Below are 22,634 nucleotides of genomic sequence, written 5' to 3' on the forward strand. Positions count from 1 at the left end.
TCTGGACGACTAAGTATCATGAAGTCTTTTTCCTTGAAAGTAAAACAAAAAAGCCTACCTATATATCAGTATGTCTGTATAAGTCACTCTCTATAAATACATAAGGAATATTAAAAGCTTTGTAACAGAATGAATGAATTCTTAACAGAGCACCTTATAATTGAGTTCAAGCAATCTGCTAATTCACACTACGTTTGTGCTATCTCAGCTCTCAAAATTATAAAGTCAAACAAACTTTTTTTTTTGGTTGTTTACCTTTAAATTATTGAGATAAGTGGCTATTTTTTGGACCAAAATAAAAGTACGTGTGAGATGTAAAAAAAAAAAAAAATCTGCATATTCATACACCATTAATTCAAAGTCACAAAAACACATCAAACATGGTCAGTCCTCATTATTCACGGGTTTCATGTTTGTGAATTCACCTACTCACTAAAACTCATTTACAACCCCGAGATCCATCCTGGTGGTGCTTCTGAGACATGTGTAGAGCAGAAACAAATCTGAGTCACCCAACGTTCACCCTTGCAGCCAAGGGTGAACCAGGTAACATCGCTCTGCTTTCTTGGTTTGGCTTGGTTCATACTGCACACAAATGCCCCTCTCGTGGTCTATTTAGTGCCAAGCTGTTTGCATTTTTGTACAAATGCAAAATTTTTGTTGGTGATTTCACTGTTTAAAATGATCCCCACACACAGTGCTGCATTCAGACAGGAGTTACAGTGCCGCTGGCCACGAGCTCGGTATTAATGAATCCCCTATATATATTAAATGAACTGTCTTTACACACAGACACACTTGCACCAAGGTCAGGTACCGATCCATCAGTGAACGTTATGATCGGAGGCTCAGAGGCCCTCAAGCCTATGTTCCCCCAGCAGCAATGACCCAGCGTGCAATTGCTTGGTGCTCATGGCCAGTTTCTAGAACAGAACGAGCACAAATAAGGAGACTCAAGGGGATGCTGGTGCAGGCAGGGAGCAGCAGCACCAGGCCGCTCTGTGGGGCCACACCTGACAACTCAAGCTGCAGGAAGGCGCTCTCCTCCGTCTGTGGGGTGCCCTGCTCCTGGCGCAGCAGTGTCACAGAACCCCGCTGCAGCCGCAAGTGCAGTCTGGCAAAAACAAGGTCCCGCTTCGTGTACGCGCTCAGACAGGATGCATCGGTGGTCGGGTCAAAAAACTCCTCGGTGCCTGAGCAATGACAAAGGAAAGACTTTAGGAGAAAACACGAAAACCAAAAACGGCACCACCAGGCACGCTGATTACGGCGACGATATTATTTAACAAGTTTCTCCCTTTTTTTAGGGAAGAATTCCAAAGTCAGGAGTGACTGTTTCATTCCTAATGTAAAATGATCGCAGTTTTGTAGGAAAGCTTATCAACTTATTCTCCAACAAGGGAGGACGTTAAGGCTCATGACAAAGTCCAGCTTAAGCAGCGCTGCCCAAAGCAGCGAAATGTTCTACATCTGCACCGTCTGGCCCAGGCACCACCAACCACAAGTGGCTTTGAGTCCCGTGGCCAATGTGGCTAGTATAACTGAGGAAAAAAATTGTTTTTCTTTGAATTAATTTGAATTTAAAGAGCCATTGGTTTGAAAATGGGTAAACAAACCTCTGGTGTTATAAGTCAAGAAATAGATGATAACATGCGAGAGAGTGACTGCAACAAATGCACAAAGCCCTCCGGTGTGCTGATTATGTTTTATTTCTCTGCCAGCGTCCAGGTTAGACAGGAATACTCACTCTGGAAGTCACTGATCTGTAGAAGTATGGTGTGTGCACACTATATCAGTTTGCTTCAATTAAATATTTTTTTTAATAAAAATAAATAGCCATCTGTGGCTATGGCTACCATAATGGACAGCATGGGTCTAAAGAGTGGCCTTGGACTGATGCTTAAGCTTCAGAGTTTAAACCTTTCGAACTCACCTAGTCCTACAATCGCTGCCACTCAGTCCCGAAACTATGCTAATTATTCAAGTTTAGCAACAAAGTTGTAAATGAAGTATCTCTCAAAAATTTCCTCCATCTCAATCTATGAACGGGAGACAAACCGTTTTACAAATGTCTACTTCTTTTATTTGAAAATACCATGGGCCATTGCACAAACAGATGGATTTTTATGAACCAAGTGTCTCCCTTCACAACAGCCAAGGGCCGGGAAGCAAAATTCCGCTCCCACCTTACCTAGGATCTCCTCGGGAGTCCACTGTTCAGGCTGCTCTGCTGACAGTCCCTCAACCGGTCTCCCCTCAGGGGTCTGCTGCCCATACCAGCCACCCCAGCCAGGAAACCAGGATTGAAGGTACTGTAGCATCCCACTGCCTCCACTGGTCTCTGGGTCTCCAGGAGAGTCTCCTGGAGAATCAAATTGAGGCTCTCGTAGGCTCTGTGTCAACCAGAAAGGAGCAAATATGAGTCCCCAAAGACAAACAAGCTGTGACCTGCCACTGATCATTCTCTGTCCTCCCCATCCCCAAGAAGCACAGCACATCCACACGGAAGCAGTCTGAGCATGTTAGGACTGAACATATCTTCTCACAGAGGATTTCTTACCTCTGCCAGTTCTTCTTGCTTGTGAAATCGCTCATGAACCAGTTCACGCAAAATCTTCAATTCCTCAAAGCTCTGTTCCTCCTCAATCCGACGCATCTCCTCCTGTTTGGGTTAAAACAAAAACAAAAACAAAAACAAAACAGGTCTTATAGCTGCAGAGAAACCAGACACCTTCACAAACTACTCCAAGCACTGAGAGAGAACCCACCTGGCTCCCAACATTCCTGCTGAAAGCCAAGAAACAATGAAGATAACAACAATCCCCTCACCCTGTCATCTGCAGGCAGCAAGCCTCCTTTCAGCTTGCTGAAGTATTTGTCGGTGTAAGACACAGCATCGCGGGCACGGTGTAACAAGAAGTCCCAGGTACAACGCTTCCTCTCCTCTCTGATCTCGTTCAGGTTAGCATTCAGAGCAAAGTACCACCATTCTCGGCAGCTGAGAGGTGTCATAACAATGTTAATTACCTCTTACAATAAAAGCGACTAAAACATCCTCAACCCAGGACAATGTACATAAACAACCCTATTCCTCCTCTGAGACCTCTCTTCTCTTGCCCACCAATACTTCATGCCTCCAGCTCATTTCAACATTAGACTAAACCCAACATGTGAGTAAAGTCAATCTGCTGACAAAGAACATCAAATAATAGATTCTCAACTAAGACATCAATAATAATAATATAGTACTGGATTGGTTTGAATTACCCATAATAGCAGTCCTGTCTACTGACAGAGTCAACTAGTGACTACAAGGTAACGACGATCTTAAGAGAATTAGCAAGAATTTGGACACTAAAGATTTTAAAAGGCATACTTCAGAAAAGACATGAAAATACACAGATCTTTAAAATCTGTAATATACTAGACTGGTCGAGCCTATTACTGCAACAGAAAAAGATTTATTTTTGCTACAGAAATCATAAAGTGTGCTACATAAATGCTGCTCAAATAGCGTGGGAGCAGAGAGACGTAGGAAAGGAGGTACAGAGATCACTGCCAAGTATTTCCCACACGGGCAGATCCCAGTGGAGCGACACCAGTCTACCTGCTAAGTAAGACCAAGAGGACCTTAACTCTGCTGCACTCTACCTGAGAGCGAACCCACAGTGCCAACAAAACGTACAGTAAGAACGTCAACACAGATCAACCACGGAAATGACATTTTAAAGGCCAAAAATATCAACCGTAGTTTAGCTCCAGCCACGTGTAAGCGACAGTGATGCACATTTCTGACCCACAGACAAGGACAGCCACACCATACGGTGCCATTTCCAAGCACTTACTTCTCAGACACAGCCACTCGGGGCTTCCATCTTCGGAACCTGCTCTGCCTCTCCTTTCGCTCCAGCTCCTTGAGGAATGCCATCATCTGCCGGTACTGCAGCTTTTCAGCAGAGGTGGAGAGAAAAGAACTAGGTTAGAACTGACGTGTTTCTTTTACTCCATACCTCGGTCAGGCCACTAAACCGAACCCCAGTGCGCATGGAAGGCCACGTTTCAGCATCATGTGGCACTTCTCTCCAAGCGCAGACAGTGAAGTATTCGTATTTACTATATGTCCTGGACTCTGCCCAGCACTTCAAAACCAAATCAAAACTAACTTGACAGCACCCCAAGCCAACCCCAACCGTGTAACGCACAGTGGGTGCTACACTCGCCACACCTGCGGTCTCACAGGCACGCTCTTTCCCGCTGGGGTGCTGTGAGGCATCTAGACCTTCCTGTCACCATGCTTCCTTTGTCCCAGTTACTGGTTCAACAAGGAGAATATAAAGCAGCAGGAAGAAAGAGTACCTGTGAGAGTTTCAAGGGGATGGTCTCCAAATGAATATCGCATTCGATCCGGGGAGCGTGCCGAGACCTCAGCGGCTCTTTGGAGCAGTTTCTCTTCAAGAGAGCAGATGCGCACACAGGCTCCAGGATGTAGTGATGATCGCGGCTCTCCATGCTCTTGTCCATGGCCTCCTGAGTGTCACAAGAATGTCTGTCATCATGGCAAATGTTTTCGGGATCAAGTTACATGCTGGTATATTACCGAATTTACAGTTTATTACCTCAGAATACCAAACCAGGACAAAAACAGGAATCTAAAGCTTGCTAGTATTTTTTTTTTTATCTATATTTCTTATTAGTTAAAACATTCCCCTGGTTCAAAACTGAAAGGCAAAAAATGGTGAAATATCTCCTTCCAACTCCCATCCTCCAGCCACCCAATTATTCTCCCCAGAGGCAACCAATAATACCGATTGTTCTGTATCCCCCAGAGGCATTCCGTATATGTTCAGACTGATCCATGATTTTCTGGTTTTTTAACCATTCTCACACAAATGGTACACACATTGTCTTACCTCGGTTCTTTAAAATCAATACTAAATCTTGAAGACTATCCCATATTCATCATAAACATCTTATTTTTTCTAACCACATACAGTTCAACTGTATAGATGTACAGTATTTATTTAACTGTATTAGCAAAATGAAACCATTCTGTACAACAGCATGCAATCCAAAGAAAATCTTTCGTGGGGGGGGAAATGGAGTCCTTTTTTTCCATTCTACCTAAACCACCGACAATTCCTTTACCAAAAGATTAAACTCAGAATTTTTTTTTAAACCTTTATTTTTTTTAAGATTTTATTTATTCATGAGACACACACACAGAGAGAGAGATAGACAGAGACAGAGAGAGAGGCAGAGACATAGGCAGAGGGAGAAGCAGGCTCCATGCAGAAGCCTGACGTGGGACTCGATCCCAGGACTCCAGGATCACGTCCTGGGCTGAAGGCAGCGCTAAACTGCTTAGCCACCTGGGCTGCCCAAACTCAGAATTTTTTTATCCTTCACAAGCACTAATACTTTATGTCCCATGATTTTAATGACTTTCTAAGTACTTCTTAAAGGAATACCACCAAAGGTGACGTTTCAACATATATATAATAAGAAAGGTCTTCTTTAAGGATCAGATCTGGTGCTTTGTTCACTTAAAATCTAGATGTCAAATTTGTGACAGCTTAAAGAACAGGTAACTTGGGAATCCCTGGGTGGCTCAGTGGTTTAGCGCCTGCCTTCAGCCCAAGGTGTGGTCCTGGAGTCCTGGGATCAAGTCTCACATTGGGCTCCCTGCGTGGAGCCTGCTTCTCCCTCTGCCTGTGTCTCTGCCTCTCTCTCTGTGTCTCATGAACGAATAAAATATTTTAAAAAATTTTAAAAAGAATAGGTAACTATAATACAGGATGTTAGATGTATACCATGGACTACTATGCAGGAGTCAGAAGCAATGAACCAGAAATATAAATAGTGACATTAATCTTAAAAACACAGCTTTAAGTGAAAAAAAGGAAAGGAACCTAGAATGCAATACAAATGTGAAACATATCAGAACACTGTATATTGTTCAGCATTACATGCACGCAAAGTACCTCCAGCAAACTCATTTGGCATGGACACCAGTGGAGAGAGAGAGGGCTGTGGGCGCGGTGATCAGAGCCACTGAGAACAGAAACCCATGCAGCAGCCCCACACCCTTCCACCAGAATCGTACCTGTAACTCCACCTGGGGCAAATCCCCCAGGAAAGTGCAATCGACATCCCAATAGACGCTGAACTCTGCTACGTCTAGTTGCTTCTTCCGCATTAACTTCTGTACCTGAGGTAAAACAGGGAAGAACACATGAGCCTCTTTATTCACAGACTTATTCATTCAATAAACCAGGTCTGAAGAGGCCTGCATCAGCACTTTGCAAGGCACCGGGAAACAAAACTGAATTAAAACATGGCTTTGCTCTTAAAGTGTTCAAAATCTAGCTAAGTAGGAATACACACACACATCAATTTTAATGAAGCAGAAAGCAGAAGAGTACGTAAGATGCTATGAGCAAACAAAAGAGAAAATGTCACCGTGTAGATGAGCATCAAAAGCTGTATGTTTCTGGCACAAGGTAGGCAGGGTAGGAGGGAAGCATGGGGACACAGGTCCAAGTGTCCGGTCCACCATACAAAAGGCCTGGCAGCTTCAGAAGCTGGTGACTACATCTGGGTAAAAGGAGCTCTGTACTCACAGTGTGAGGGCAGCACTGGTACAGGTGCACGAACACACACTTGGGAGTAGAGTTAAGTGCTAATAAAAGCAGCTTGGAACGCTACTAGGTTTACTGGGTTAAGTAGTTAACCCAAAAATTCACGTCCTCCTAGAACCTGCGAATGTCACATTATTTGGAAATAGGGTCTTTACAGACGTAATCAAATTAAAATGAGGTCATAGTGGATGACCGGGTCCCTAATCTAATGACTGGCATCCGAAGAAGAGAAGGCAGACACACAGGGGAGAAGACCATGTGAAGACGGAGGCAGAGGTGGAAGCTATACACCCAAAAGCCAAGGAATGCTAAGGCGTTCCAGAAGCAAGGAGGGACGGTTTCTTCCTCAGAGCCTCCAGATAAAACTAGCCCCACAAACACCTTGATTCCGATTTCAGGCTTCCAGAACTAAAGAGAATAAATTTCTGTCATTTCAAGTCATTTAGTTTGTGGTAATTTGTTAAGGCAGCCCGAGGAAACTAATACACTAGCAAAGAAAGTTTATGCCATACTAAGGAGTTTGGACTTCATACTTGAAGGGACATGGAGCCACCAGGATCGTGAGGAAGGCATGCCACCAGGGGCAAGTATGTGTTTTAGAAACAGAACTCTGGCAATAGTGCAAAGTAAAGCTTCCCACCCTGGTGTGCTAGAGAAAAAGAGACATGAGTGTATCAGGAAATGAGCAAATTTATACGCTCAAGTTACATTTAAAAATATCAGGCTTGGGATCCCTGGGTAGCTTAGCGGTTTAGTGCCTGCCTTCAGCCCAGGGTGTGATCCTGGAGTCCCAGGATCGAGTCCCACATCAGGCTCCCTGCATGGAGCCTGCTTCTCCCTCTACCTATGTCTCTGCCTCTCTCTCTGTGTGTGTCTCATGAATAAATAAAATCTTTAAAAAAAAAAAGAAAAAATACCGGGCTTAACCACCTCCAGCCCTCAGCAGTCACATGCATTTGCCCCAGGGTCCTGTCCAAATAATATACTTTTCCTATGTGTGCCATGATGTGGAAGACAGTGGGAAGCATTGGTTTAGAAAGAAACAATGGCCTGGGATGGAAGCAAGGTCGTGGAACAGCATGTTTATTAGCCCAGGCCAAAGCTTACAGGATACTGAAGTAAGGCAGTTGCACCGAGGATGACAGGAAGAGACATATTTGAGACATTTTGCAAGGAAACTGGCCAGATGCTGTGAGCGGCTGGATATTGAGGTTAAGGAATATGAAGCAAAAGGATGAGCACAGGCTTGTGGAGATAAGTGTAACGGTAAGGACACATGCTCCAGAGCAAGGGTGGCAAACTTTTTCTGAAAAAGTCCAGGAAGTACATATGACGGCTTTGTGGATCACAGTTTCTGTTTTAACTACTCAACTCTGCCCTCTGGGGCACAAAAGCAGCCTTGAAGCATATGTAAATGATGACTGTGACCATGATCCAGTAATTCTTTACAGACAAAAACGGGGGTAGGGGAGATTTTGCTCTACAGTGCAGTTTGCAAACCCCTACTCTGCAACTGGTCCATGTGGGCTCAAGACCTGGTTCCACCATTCCATCACTCTGTAACCTTAGCGTCCTTAGCTGTGTGCAATATGAGGCTAACAGTGGTGGTAAAAAGTACTGAGAATTCAATGAGATAAATCATGTAAGCACAACAGTGGCTGGCACAGAAAACAGCTCAAAGGATGTTAGTTTTATTCGTTGTAACATTCGGTAACTTGTTAGAGAATAAAGGGAAAAATTTGGTTTCAGGGAAGCAAAATGGGCCAGTGAAACATAAGGGGATAATTTTGCTTATGACAAGCCTAAAACACCACAGAGATGTCCCATAGTTACGTAAAGACCACGAACGAGAAGGTCAGAAGAGAGGTGGAGAATGGGGTTCAAGACGTGAAGGCATCAACCAATATTGCCAGGGCACACCAATTCTAGGAAACAGAAGCCTACCCCAGTAGTACACATAGCATGAGAAGAAAATCAAAGCTGAAATCTTTTCTGTGACTCAGTTTCCTTGTGCATAAAATGAAAAAGACCTTAAATGTTAATGTGGTTCTGAGTGAAATAACAAAACATCAGAGAAAATGGGCCACTTCCCTATTCCGGCACATTAATCTGTTGACACAGCAAGAAATATACATTCCCACCAAAGAACATGGTAAGAAAGAATGCGATCTCCTTTACAGAACATGCAATGACCAAAGGCAGAGCCCCAAATTCCCCAGAATCAGTGCTTTCTTCCTAGCTTGCAAGCACAGTGCATACTCACAGGTTCATTCACAGCATTCTGCATGGACACATTCTTAATACAGATGCCGAACGCAAAAGGATGGGACGGATTAGTAATACCATCTTCGAAGCGCAAATGAACATCTTGAATTTTTAACTGCAAAGGGGAGAACAAAAGGAAAATGCATTTAGACATGTGCTACAGGTAGACGTCAAACTGCCCTTGAGCATTTAAATAAGCCACAGTAGTCCTGTGGCGGCCGAAGAGGCGGTCGGGAAGTGGGTGCTTCCTGCTGGGCCGCTGGCCGCTCCGCTTCGGTCCGCTCGGCTTCAGTCCGCTCTGCGGCGGGAAGCACCTTCCCCACAGGACATCAATGCAAGCCTGAATAAGAAAAACAATTTCTTCCTCCTAAGCCATGACATATCAGTTATATAGAAATACCACTTTGGGAAACAGTCTCCAAGAGAGCCTTGATGAGCTCATACAATCTCAACAGATCACCCCCCAACTTGCCCTTAAAGTTCTCCTTCAGTTTGATAAAGCTATAATTCAGCATTGGCGCAGAGGGTTAGGAACAGTCAATTTCAGGGGCTCTCTAAATACAAACAGATTCTGCAATAACGTGTGGACTTTTGTATTGAATGATGTTGAATTCAGAGAGGTGACAGAACTTATTAAAGTGGATAAAGTCGGGATCCCTGGGTGGCGCAGCGGTTTGGCGCCTGCCTTTGGCCCAGGGTGCGATCCCGGAGATCCGGGATCGAATCCCACGTCAGGCTCCCGGTGCATGGAGCCTGCTTCTCCCTCTGCCTGTGTCTCTGCCTCTCTCTCTCTCTGTGTGACTATCGTAGATAAATAAAAATTTAAAAACAAACAAACAAAAACAAAAAAGATATACAAGTGGCCTTAAGTATGTGGAAAGATGTCCAACATTAGCCATTAAGGAAATGCAAATCAAAACCACAGCAACTTAGCACCTCACACCCGCTAGTGTGGTCATCCTCACAAGACAGACAGTAACAAGGGTGGATGAGGTTGCAGAGAAGTTAAAATGTTCCCACATCAATGGTGAAACTGTAAAACAGTGCAGCCTCTTTGGAAAACAGTTTGCCGGTTCCTCATAAAATTAAACACAGTTACCAGATGACTCTAGCAATTCCACTCCCAGGTATATACTCAAGAGAACTGAAAACATATATTCACACAAAACCATATACATGAATGTTTACAGCAGCATTATTTGTAACAGGCGAAAAGTGGAAACAGCCCAAATGTCCATCAACTGATAGGCAGATAAACAAATGTAGTATATCCCGAAAACCGCAAAACCTCTCAGTATGGATAGTCCATTCAACCTCCTAGGCAGAGAGATCTGAGCACATGTTAACACAGCTTCTAGCAAGCCTAAGGCTGTGTCCCTGGGACATTCCAGCCTCATTCTGAGTTCCTGTCTGGAAAAGCTCAGGGCTGTTTGTTCCAGCCAACGCCTGACATTAGGTCCCTGACCTCCCTTTCTTAGAGCATGTACCAAAGACAGCTTACAATTGTGAATCCTTTCTCTGTCTCTATGAGATATGTATGTATCTCCTACAATCAAGGACTTGAAAACCATTCCTCTGAAATGTCATCACCAGGAAGGACAAGACCAGTCTCAATCTCAGTCTCTGTCTCTCGGAGCACAGAAGCCCAGCTAGCAGATACAGCTGATCTTATCACATGGACACTGACCCTGGGTCATTTTTCACCTGAGCCCTCCCCCACACGGATCCCCTGCCTCTCCCTGTCACCCCTGTGCAAACTGGAGTAGAGCTCTGTTCTTTCCACTTTTGTCAACAGTTATTGGGAAAAAAAAAAAAAAGTTATTGAATAAAATCTGTTTCTACCACTGTAACTAACATTCAACTTTATCTCTGACAATCTGTATCTTTGATGGAATACACTATTCAGTCCTAAAAAGGAATCAAGTCCCAGAATATGCCACAATATGGACGAACCTTGAAAGCATTACGCTAAGTGCGAGAAGCCAGACACAAAAGGCCACATGGTGTACGACCACATGGATAGGAAATGTCCAAAATAGGCAGTTTCCATAAGAGAAGTAGTTCAGTGGTTGCATGGGGCTAGAGGGAGCGGAGGAAAGGGTGTGGCTATAAGTGGGGATGCAGTTTCTTTTGGGGGTAATGAAAGTGGTCTGCCATTAGGGACTGTAATCTAGGCACTTTGTAAACACACTGAAAAAAAACACTAGAGTGAGGGGATCCCTGGGTGGCTCAGTGGTTTAGTGCCTACCTTTGACCCAGGGTGTGACCCCAGGGTCCCAGGATCGAGTCCCACATCGGGCTCCCTGCATGGAGCCTGCTTCTCCCTCTGCCTGTGTCTCTGCCTCTCTCTCACTGTGTGTCTCTCATGAATAAATAAATAAAATCTTAAAAAAAAAAAAAAACACTAGAGTGGAGCCGCCTCACCTGGGTGGCTTAGTGGGTTAGGTATCTACCTTTGGCTCAGGTCATGATTCACCTAAGATCAAGACCCTCACTGGGCTCCCTGCTCACCAGGGAGTCTACTTCTCCCTCTCTTTCTGCCTCTCCCCCCACTTGTGCGCGCGCTCTCTCTCTCTCTCTCTCTCAAAATAAATAAAAACTTTTTTTAAAAATTAAAAAAAGAAAAAACACTAGAATGTATACATTAAAAGTGTGAACTTCATGGGATATGAACTAAATCTCAGTTAGTTCAAGCTATTAGTAAAAATAATGATGAATTATTTAAAATAAATGACAGCTAAAAAAAATACAACTGTCTAAAACAGAATTCAAAGCGCTCACCTCAAATGTACCAATCTCTCTGTCAATCTCATGACAGTTATGAAACCAACAACCTCCGACAGTTTGAGGGGAAGTAGTATACCTTGAAACCATTTGGCCTGTGTCACGTTGGCATTGCAAGAAAACCCCAGAGGTGCTATGTATGGGCTTACTCTTAGGGCATTTGTGAAAACGAGAGCAGACCCTGGTCTAGTTTTTGAGGAGGAAAACAAAACTGTAAGTAAAGTAGAAACCGTGGCCACCAGCCCTGACACTGTAACTCATCAAACCACCACCAGATCCATCAGTAGGAGATTAAACATCTCCGTGGGCTGTCCGCAATTCACTATGGAATCAACTAGAAACTGTGTATTCAACCTCTCTCGTTCTACAGATGAAGAAACCAAGACCGAGAAGTGAAGTGATTTGCCCCGAAATGATCAGTCACAAAGGTTTAGGTGACCTGGCTTCTAAGGAGGCACATCCTTTCGGCAAGTGAGTCCAACATTCAAAAACAAAGCAAAATGTGAGTGAAAGGAAAACTCCTACTGACACAAGCTGAAGCAAGAAAAACCCATGTCTGCCCAGGGCTGGAGACTTGCTTTTCAGGTTTTCCTTTGGCGCAGCCTGTAAGAGCTGACCTGAGCAGTCAGCCATGGCTCAGAACATCATTTCAGTTGAACCTACAAGAAACATGGTACCGAGAAGCAAGACACAGTTAAGCTGGAGAAGTCCCTGTCATGTTTATACTTTATAAAAAAGTCAGGAGGACTTACTTCAATATTCTCCACAATTCTCGTAACTACAGAGGCGGTAACTGAATACCAGTAGGACTCCCCCTTCCGCTGGCGTTCATTCTGCAAAGGAAAGAGCTGGTGTTAGCAGATCCAGTGCTCTGCTCACTTCATGTCTCACCGTGGCTGGTCTGGGTCTGGTGGCCGACGGGGTGCGCCTCACCTTCCATCTGTCCTCCAGGGCTTGAAGCAGAGCCTTCTTGCGCTCCCTCTCCAAGAGTTTCTCCTTCTCATCATCGAAATCCTCTAGCTTTTCAGGGGCTCCAATTAAGTGAAGGCTGGAGATGGAGATCACCCAAGGATCCACGTGGGGGCGATAAAAGGGAATCTGAAGAGTTACCTTCCCAATTAAGCCTGGGAAAAGCAAAGTCTTGTCAAGTATCCATCCACATTTTTACTTCTTACTGGTTTTCTGCATCCTTTTAGTTTTCTATAAGGAGCATGAGTATTTTTACCATTTATTTTTTAATCTAAGAAAACAGGCAGCAGGTTCTCATACATGGGAAACAGAAAGCTGTAGGCTGAGATCTGTAAGAACGAGGCACAATAAAGTACATGGAAAGCCCAAAGTGGGGGCGCCTGGATGGCTCAGTTGGTTAAGTGCCTGCCTTCGGCTTAGGTCACGATCTCAGGGTCCGGTCCTGGGATCGAGCCCCAAGTTGGGCTCTCTGCTTACCAGGGAGCCTGCTTCTCCCTCTCCTCCCCACTTGTGCTATCTGTTGCTATCTCTGTTTCTAATAAAATCTTAAAAAAAGAAAAGCCCAATTTAACCCTATCAAATGCAACACCTCGCTTCTGCAAAGTCCTTCTTCCCCAAGTGAACTACCTCTTAAACTTCCTTGTCTTTTCTCCCCACAGCACCTGCACAAGCCCATGAGCATGAAACTCATTTCTTGTTCATTATTACTGGGCTGGTTGAGAAGCACTTCTTGGCAGTTACTCACAGTATATCCAGTCTTGAACACACCAACCGAACTGTGGTTAAAATGCTACAGTGGCACTCTATCGAGAAAGAATCCTGATTCTTCATGAGAACTCAGACTGATTTCCCAAATGCTACCATATTTAGCAGTCTCCTAGGACACAGGTCTTCTTTAAATTCAATTAATAAGAGGCAAGTTACCACTAAGGAATAACGCAGAAGAATATCTGAACTGTCCTAAAGGATCTCTGGAAGATCCACATGGCCCAACTAATATGCTCCCTCTGAAAGAAACACATGTTTTCTGAGTGATTTCTACCCTCTAAGATCTAGAATTCAAATAGGATTGATTTGTTGAAGATAGGAGAATATTAACACCAAGTGATCAACTGTGTAATCCAGTAATAAATTAAGAAATGGCAACAAATAATTAAAACATTTTAATTTGGATTTTATCTAGAAAAGTGAAAGTCTTTTCTATTTAATAATTTATATCATAACTCAAACCACATACCAACGATATGCCAACTCACAAACAATTTAATAATAATTAGTGTGCGATTGTAATTCTAACCTAAATTATTGGGGGGAAGAGGCATGTCTGATAAGTTAGGTGACAGCAAAATATAACCTCTGTTATATTTCATTTACTTTTTGGAGAAAAAAAAAGTAAAAGAGGGTCATTTTTGCAAAAATATTAGGAAACTTCATCAATTTCCCGCAAGAGCCTTTCCTAATCCTTTGACATTCAAATAATAACTCTTTGGAAGTGCCCTCAGTATCATCATTCCTCAGTTTCTTTCAGATTCTCATTTTTCAGTGCCTTTGCCTGTGATTCCAGCAGTTCACCCATCACTCGAACTGACTTCAAGAAAGCCTAAATCTTTTGCAAGATTTCTATCCTACTTCACCCAGCAACTGATTTGCACTGTACTTGCATTTTACTGTAACATAAGTACTCAAAAGTAATGAAAAGACTGACATCAACAAGCTATTACTGAATGATGACGCTGCGTCTGAATAGGGACTAATTTTATACATGGTCATTTAACAAAGAACTTTTATAAAGATTTTATTTTTAAGTAATCTTCACACCCAACACGGGGAACGAACTCACAACCCTGAGATCAAGGGTCGCGGGTTCCACTGCCTGAGTAAGCCAAGAGCCCCAACAAAGAATAAATTTACTCCAAGACAATTCTTGTTTCCTTACCAAACCTAGTAACTGCAGAACTCCTACAGTAACTGCAAACATCTATTTAGTGTGCTAGGCATTGTTTCGAGTAATTTTGACGCAGTAACTCATGCATTCCTTTCCACAACCCTCTGATGTAGGTACAATGATTATCATCTCATCTTAAAGACTAAGAAGCACACACAGAGTGGCAAGGAAACTCCCCCAAAGCCACGCCGCCAGAAAGCACACTGTGCCAGAGCCCACCTTTCATTCAATAAACAATCTCTCAGTAATATAATGAACTCTCCAAAAATAAGAACCCCCTGTATCTAGGACAGAAGTTCTCACACATTAGGAAATGTAAGAATCACCTGTGGTACTTATTAAACATGCAGGTTCAAGGACACTCCCTTGGCAGTTCTGATTCAATATGTCTGGGAAACACCTGACCTCCCCACCACTGCCCCAAGGTCATCCTAATAGAAAAGGCCAAACTTGAGGACTGATCTAAACTTGGTATTTCCTATCCTGCCTCTTCCTGCTCAAACAGAGCCAAACTCAAGGGCTCTCAGTTTTCCTGTCCCATGCAGAATAAGACTCAAAACTGCCTCCCTCTCCTGTAGAGTTCCACACACCGGCTTTGACTTCAAATGGTAATTCTAGTTCTTTCAAGGCATCTTTCTTTAAGGGCAAGTTTTCCAACTCAACAGCACCTGAAAAATAAAAATGACATCATGAAATGTTCACCCAACATATGCAGTAGGCACTTACTATATGCAAATCATTAAAAGTTAAAGGTGAAGTCTTACAGCTTAACCCAGCTATAAAAAGCCAGGAGTAACCCCACAATCAGCCTGTGTACACTAGCTTTACTAGTTTCCCGAACCATCCCGTTCTGACAGCTGAAGCTCACCAGCAGGTGAAGGGTGTAGGCAAGGATCTTTCTCTATAATAAGGCAGACAGTAAATACTTTAAGCTTTAGACTATCTGTTGTATATTCTCTCTGGTTGTTTTGTGTTGTTGGGTTTTTACAAGCCTTTAAAAAAAAAAAAAAAAAGCCATTCTCAGTTTGGATTTGACCAGCTAACCAGTTTGCAGACCCCTGGTTTAGGCAAATATTCGCCATCTAAGTCACCTGGGAAGAAATGCAGGCTCCTAGACCCCCCTCAAGACATCTCTGGGATTGAAACACAGAAATTTGACATTTTTAACAAGCTCTGGCAACCCACCCACTCCCCCAAAATGGGTATATTGCACATAACATGAGAGCCCATGAGAATTAAATAAAGATGGTCACCAAAGGGAATTATACTCTCTTCTGGAAAGACTAGCTCCACATGTTCTCTGCATCTATGCTTGCAGGCCTAATTACCTGTTAGAAAGCAAAGAACAAACCACCGCTGAAGGTCCTTTTCAGACCCAGCTTTTATAGGACTGAAACCTAGAGGTACAAGATGTCCCTGAACAGCCGAAGCATAGTGGAGAGGGTGTGGCTGGATCTCTCCCTCTCCTCGCTGTGGAAGTCATGCGAACACACTGATATACCACTCCCCAATCTGCAGCAGACACCGTGCTGGCCACTGGAAATACAAGAAGAGAAGGCGGGGTCCCCGTCCTAAGGGGCGGAGGAGACAGCCATCATTCTACAAAACTGCACCACCGAAGGCAATTTCTGAGAACAGAGAGTACAGACAACTGCCCAGCAACCATTAACTGGTACAGGAACTCAAAAGAAAGGCAAGCCAGCCAGAGACAAACCAATACAAGAAACAATTATTTTTTTCCTTTAAATGACTGTTCAAGATTTGTGGGTAACTGGCTTCTAAAGTATTCAGATCTAGCAGCTTGGCAGATGCTAAGCAAATGCAACCAGCTCACGTTGTAGACTTCTGCAGGAACATGTGTCCCCACATAGCTTAAGACGAACCAAAAGGAGAAGTTAATAACCCCAGAGAGCCCAGAAACAACTCTATTTCCACATTTGGGGAGCAATGATCATAAGTAGGGGGGAAACATGAAACATGTTCCTCAACAGTTGAAACTGACTTAAAAGGAGAAAGCACATAGTTTCTTCTTTTGAAGAGCATCATTTGCAATTTGAATCATTTGCCCTATTTTTCAATACCCAAATCTGTCACAAAGGCGGCTGGCACTGGGATTCCTTGGCTGCTGTACATCTTGGGGAAGTGGAAGGAATGGTAGGCAATACATGCCAGGAAAAATTAAAGCTGAAGTGCAGAGAGCAAAAGAAGTGGTCTAGGAAGGAGAAGACCCCAGGGAAACAATGAGAAGAGGGCAGCCCCGCTGCCAAAACAAAGGAATCGGGCAAAAACAGCAGCAGCGCTCAGCGGTTCTGGAGGGAAGGCTCTCAGATTCCCCACCCATTCAAATATGCACCCACAACTGCCCTGCTGGGAAAGGTCCCTCCAGGGACCCACAGTAGGTACAGTGCTCTTCGCTCCTTTCCAGGCAGATGACGTGCGGGCTTATTCCTGGATGTCTTATCCACAAACTCCTCAGCTGAGCTGAGCAAGAAGGCGAGTCCCTAGAACCAGGGTAAATCTGGAGGCTGGTGGCTTTTTGGTCAGCACTGACAACTAACTCCCTTCCCGCGCCCCTGTGTCACTTAAAAAGTCAGCCTGAGGTGCAGAGTGGATAAGGAACAAAACGGTGGGGGGACCTAAGCACTGGGCCCCATATATAAGATAGGCCTATTGCCCAAGGTTCAAAGTTCCTGGCGTGACACTGGCAGCTGCTACCTCCTGGCCCCAAACCATCCCAAACACGCCCTGCGAGTTTTCTGCCTCCTGCCTGTGCTCACAAGCCTCACTCTACCTGGAATGTGGTGACCCACCCCGGGCCGCCTGCCAGGATCCTGCGCTACCACCTCCGGAATGGCCTTCCCGGCATCCTCCCAACAGGGTGAAGGTCGGCCCCCCTTGGCACCCTGGCGCACCGTGCCTGCGGCTCTAGAGCAACAGCGTACGCTGCCTTGTACTGCCGACGAATTAACAGGTCTCCGAGGGCAGGGCCTACGGCGGTGGATGTGGGGCAACAGGAACAGCATGGGAGATCCTACTGGAGCCAAGAGCTTCGTGTCCATCATCTCATTTGATCTTCACAACAATATGAGGAAATACCATTATCTTCTCCATTCTGAGGTGAGGGAAATCAGGCGCACAGGTAAGCCGTATGCTTAAATACCAGAGCTGGGGCATCTGGGTGGCTCGGTTAAGCATCTGCCTTCTGGGCTCCCGGCTCAGTGGGGAGCCTGCTTCTCCCTCTCACTCTCCCTCTGCAGCTCCCCCTGCTTGTGCTCCCCCCACCATGTCAAATAAATACATACAATCTTTTTTTAAAAAAACAGCGCAGAGCTGATAGTAAGGGGCAGCACTAGAGTTTGTGCCACGCCTCTCTGATCTCAGGCGGCAAGAGGGACAGGGGTGAAGAGGAGGCTTCAGTAACTTGCTCATGGTTACGAGCAGCTGTTACGAGGGGTCTTCTACTGTCCCCCCTTTTTGTATTATCCATAACACACACAGCCATACCCTAAGCAGGTGCTTAGTGGTGTCTGCTGAGAGACGGAACAAATAAAATCGTAGACATGTTCTCTCTCCTTCCACGACTCGTGTGCTATTTTGCATTGTTAATCACTTTCCATATGTGCACCCAATCCAGCCCTGAAGTCCAGCCCAAGCCAATCACATGCTGACGATCATGAAAACGGCAGATGATGGTAACTAACACTGACCGAGGCGCCCTCTACACCCCGAGCAGCTCTAAGCTCTCTGACCCGCATTAGCGTGTCTAGTCCGCAGAACCTTATGAGACAGTTAATATTCTCTCCTCCTACAGAAAGATGCTACAGAAAGAATTTGAGAATTTATGAAGGACTGGAGTAATTTACCCAAGTTACTGGTAAATGGAGGAAATGGGATTCAAAACCAGTCTGGCTGGCACCTGGGCAGCTCAGTCAATTAAGCGTCTGACTCTTGATTTGGGCTCAGGTCATGATCTCAGGGTCATGAGATCGAGCCCAAGTCAGGCTCTGCGCTGGTTGTAGAGCCTGCTTAAGATTCTCTCTCTCCCTCTCCCTTTGCACACCCCCCACCCACCACTTTCTCTCTCTCTAAAAAAAAAAAAACACACACACAGACATAGCCTACTACAAAACTCATACTCTTGACCACTGTCTCCATCTCCTTGGCATCTCCCAAAGCATCTCAGACACTAAATATCTGCAGATGGATTGAAATAATATTCTTATTCCTATACAGTACCCTCTGCCTCCAAATATGCTTCAACTATAACTGCAATGCCCCAACACTTTCCTAGCCAAGCATTGTGGGGTGATTTAAATCCATAAGGAAGGGACACCACACTAATACCGGTTATGAAAGAAAAATTATTTTTCTATTCTGCACAGAAAATATTTTTTAAACAGGAAGCACAGAAAAGCACTTTGAAGCATCAGAGAGACACACACAGTTGCCATTACGAGAGATATCCTAAAACGGAGATCCGTTACTAGTACAGAATCCATGATACAGCAGATACCACAAATTTTATTCATTTCTTCGGCAAACATCCTCTTACCATATTAGTCTTAAAAGAGCTATCTCTTTTATAAACAAGGTTATGATTTGCAATTCTCTTTCTAGGCCCTGTTACCTGTCCTGTACAACCTAGTGAGCTCCACAGCATGTAGGAGAACTTCAGTAAATGACCAAAGAGATGACACTGGACACTACTCTTGTACTTTGAACACATCCTCTTCCCTGACAGATTGGTCACTTCCATCTTGCACTTAGCAGCTCCCTTCTAAGGATGGGACAAAAAGGTCAGGACAGAAGCTAGAGATGAAGAAAAAGCCTACTTCTGTCTCCAATGAAAGGGAGTGGGAGGGGCGACTGCAGAGCTCCCTATAGCCTATGGCTGCCACGATCCTTTCACTGCTTTAGGTGGGTCAGGAAAAACCTAGAAACAACACTTCTGACAAGTGAGCTACTGGCACCCTATTCTCAGACTCTCCCACAATCTGTGCCGCTGCCATCCCCACTAACCTGTCCTGGGCCACCTGCCAAAATCCATATCCCCAGGAAGGTGAGCTTTCTGCCGTACTTGAGATCTCCTTTCCACTTACTGTGATGCTACATGCTTGCAGACTGACTTTATCTCCTTTCTCCAGATTTGTTTGAGTGTTCCATTGTGAATAAAGAGAAATTTAAAAAAGAAGGGGGTAGAAAAAGCAGTTTTCCAAACCTCACACCAGTTTCCTGCACTGCATTAAACCATGTATAAGCATTTACCAAAGACAGGCCCATAAAGGCTAAAATCTCTCAAATGTTATTCTTTTGAAGACCCTATAGTAACATAGTTTAAAACTTTGACTTGATGTCTATTATAAACCAGCAGCAGGACAGAAACTTTAAATGTCATTCCATTTGCTCCATTTGAGTCTTACAGCAACTCTGGAGAGGTATACTACATGCTTTTTCTAAAGAAACTGAGGCTCAGAATTTCAATGGCTTGTTCACATGGCTAATAAGTAACATAACAGGATTTGAAGCCAATGTCACTGTCATTACATCATGGCCACATCCATAAAGCTTCATAAAGCTAAAAAATTAGGGCAGCCTGGGTGGCTCAAGCAGTTTAGCCCCGCCTTTGGCCCAGGGCCTGATCCTGGAGCCCCGGGATCCAGTCCCATGTCGGGCTCCTTGCATGGCGCCTGCTTTTCCCCCTGCCTGTGTCTCTGCTTCTCTTTCTCCTCTCTGTGTATTCTCATAAATAAATAAATAAATAAATAAATAAATAAATAAATAAATAAATAAATAAATAAATATCTTTTAAAAAATACAGCTAAAAAATTAACTGCGATAAAGCACAATCAGCAGCAGTATAGTCTTTTTTTTTTAATATTTAATAGTTCCCTAAAAGCTACAGCAATACAACTACATACTTAAGTTATCCTGTAATAATAATCAGTGTCATGAGGGAGAACATACTTCCTTTTACACATATTTAGTACAAAGCCATCTGGGCATTATATTTTATTATTCTTAGTATAACAAAACAAATATTTAAAAAAAAGAGAAAGAAAAAAATGTCATGTGCAGTGGCATACTTTACCAAAAAGAAATACGTGTACTTGCCTTTCAGAAGCGCAACAGAGAGCTGGTCAGTGTTCAGGTTGTTGACGTATTTTCCCAGATAAGTATTGAGAACCCAGGCTACAAGACCTTCCAACATGACTATATCCTCAAGACAAGGTGTTTAGAAATCATGGATCATTCTTTATTTCTCTCTCTCATGGTCATAGAAGAATCTATGAAAGAGAAAGAAAAAAAAGGAAGTCAAGAGAAAAACCAGGTGATTTTCTAAGCTGATCTCCTACCTGACCTTCCCTATAGATGGACGAATGCAAAGCAGATTTAGAAAAGATGGGGGTAAAGAGCACTGCAAGATGCCCCGTTAGCAGAGAATCAAACCAACACGTCTACATTCTGACACAGCTACAAGGAACAGTCACTTACAAATTTACCAAAAAATACCTATAATTCCAAGCTGTCTATCTTTTTGATGTAACGGATCATTAAACTGCCTGCCTTTAGTAATTCACCTTGGGACTAGACTGTCCTGCTCAGAGGTTCTCATCCAAGTGTAATTGGGCAATGTCTAGACACATTTTTTGGGAGGTTGCTATTGGTATCTTGAGAATAAAGACCATGGAAACAGCTAAACATCCTATGATGCACAAGATAGCTCCCCCACAGCAAAGAATCATCCAGCCCAAATGTCAACAGCGCCAAGGTTAAAAAAACCCTGTCCAAAGACAGACAGGAAAAGAAAGAACCCTGTCAAGGGTTCTTAACCCATTAAGACAAAAATGCCTTAAGAGATTTCAATGAACTTCATAGTCTGCAATGATCCTCTTTAAGCCTTCCCTAATTCAGTTTTGCAAGTTTGTTTATCAAGAGCATTCCTAAAGTAACATAAATGAGAGGGAGGAGGCAGTGGTTTATCACTGTTCTTAAATGTTCTGGAACTGCATTACAGGTACCCAGGCACCAGATGATGCTGATATAACGAACTATCTTACTAATACAAATACAAGAAATCCTCTGGTTCCAGCTACAGTATTTACAGTCAGTACGACATTACTACAACCTAGGAGAAAACTGTGTGTGTTAGCATCGCAAAAAATACACCGATTACTTTTACTACTACAAAAAGTTAACACGAGGGAACTTGAGACACGAAAGTTTAAATGAGTTCTGAAATCGCTTGGCTAGCGTGTAGATCCCAATTGGAACGGTGAGTTCCAAGTCCTGCTCGGAGCCAAGCACCTCAGACACCAGCCCACCACGCTGGACACTCCAAATTTGCTCTGGCACACGTCCCACTTGGAACCAGCGCTTTCAGGATCCTTTCCAGACACGCTGCCCCAAGCCCAGGGATTCATGTGTGTGCCAGAAGACACACGTATCCCAAATGATACCTCCTCACAAAGACCCAAAACACAAGGCCCTGGAAGAGTTTTAGATCCTTTTTTTCTTTTTTAAATTTTATTTATTTATTCATGAGAGACACAGAGAGAGAGACAGAGACGCAGGCAGAGGGAGAAGCAGGTGCCAAGCAGGGAGCCCGACGTGGGACTCCATCCCAGGACCCCGGGGTCACGCCCTGGGCCAAGGGCAGTCGCTCAAGCACTGAGCCAACATGACTGTAGGTGCCCCAACCCTGTAAGCTCAGCTGAACCTCCAGGAAAGGCCGACTATTTGTATTTGTATTTGTCAACAGTGTCTTGCACTTGCAGCAAGATCTTCATTCCGCCGTCGGTGACAGTGAAAAGAAGTAAATAAACAGCATTTGATGAAACACTCATTTCTTTCCAAACGTCTTCTTAAGCCCTATTTTGCGTAAAACAAAGGATGTGCTAGAGATCACTGGACACATTTGTTCAGAGGAGAGATGACAAGAACAAATTATTAAAAAAATAAATGAATAAATAAATAAGATGGGGGGATCCCTGGGTGGCTCAGCGGTTTGGCGCCTGCCTTCGGCCCAGGGCGTG

At 44.0% G+C, this 22,634-nt stretch overlaps 1 protein-coding gene across 10 annotated transcripts in view; it reads right to left on the reverse strand.

Moving 5' to 3' along the window:
- The window catches only part of VPS13D (vacuolar protein sorting 13 homolog D), a 236,970-nt gene that overhangs the window by 213,281 nt on the left and 1,055 nt on the right, over positions 1-22,634 (reverse strand). For all 10 annotated transcript variants that reach the window (XM_038531969.1, XM_038531968.1, XM_038531967.1 and 7 more), the window contains exons 2-13: positions 20,713-20,885; positions 15,192-15,269; positions 12,621-12,811; positions 12,440-12,520; positions 8,902-9,018; positions 6,104-6,208; positions 4,357-4,527; positions 3,846-3,946; positions 2,830-2,998; positions 2,561-2,662; positions 2,192-2,393; positions 1,014-1,193 (exon numbers count right to left, since the gene is read on the reverse strand). In XM_038531969.1, coding sequence (XP_038387897.1) covers positions 1,014-1,193; positions 2,192-2,393; positions 2,561-2,662; positions 2,830-2,998; positions 3,846-3,946; positions 4,357-4,527; positions 6,104-6,208; positions 8,902-9,018; positions 12,440-12,520; positions 12,621-12,811; positions 15,192-15,269; positions 20,713-20,809 — 1,594 coding nt within the window. In that variant the 5' untranslated portion in view covers positions 20,810-20,885. The remainder of the gene's footprint in view (positions 1-1,013; positions 1,194-2,191; positions 2,394-2,560; positions 2,663-2,829; positions 2,999-3,845; positions 3,947-4,356; positions 4,528-6,103; positions 6,209-8,901; positions 9,019-12,439; positions 12,521-12,620; positions 12,812-15,191; positions 15,270-20,712; positions 20,886-22,634) is intronic.

Source organism: Canis lupus, chromosome 2, assembly GCF_011100685.1.
Source record: "Canis lupus familiaris isolate Mischka breed German Shepherd chromosome 2, alternate assembly UU_Cfam_GSD_1.0, whole genome shotgun sequence".
Taxonomy (NCBI): domain Eukaryota; kingdom Metazoa; phylum Chordata; class Mammalia; order Carnivora; family Canidae; genus Canis; species Canis lupus.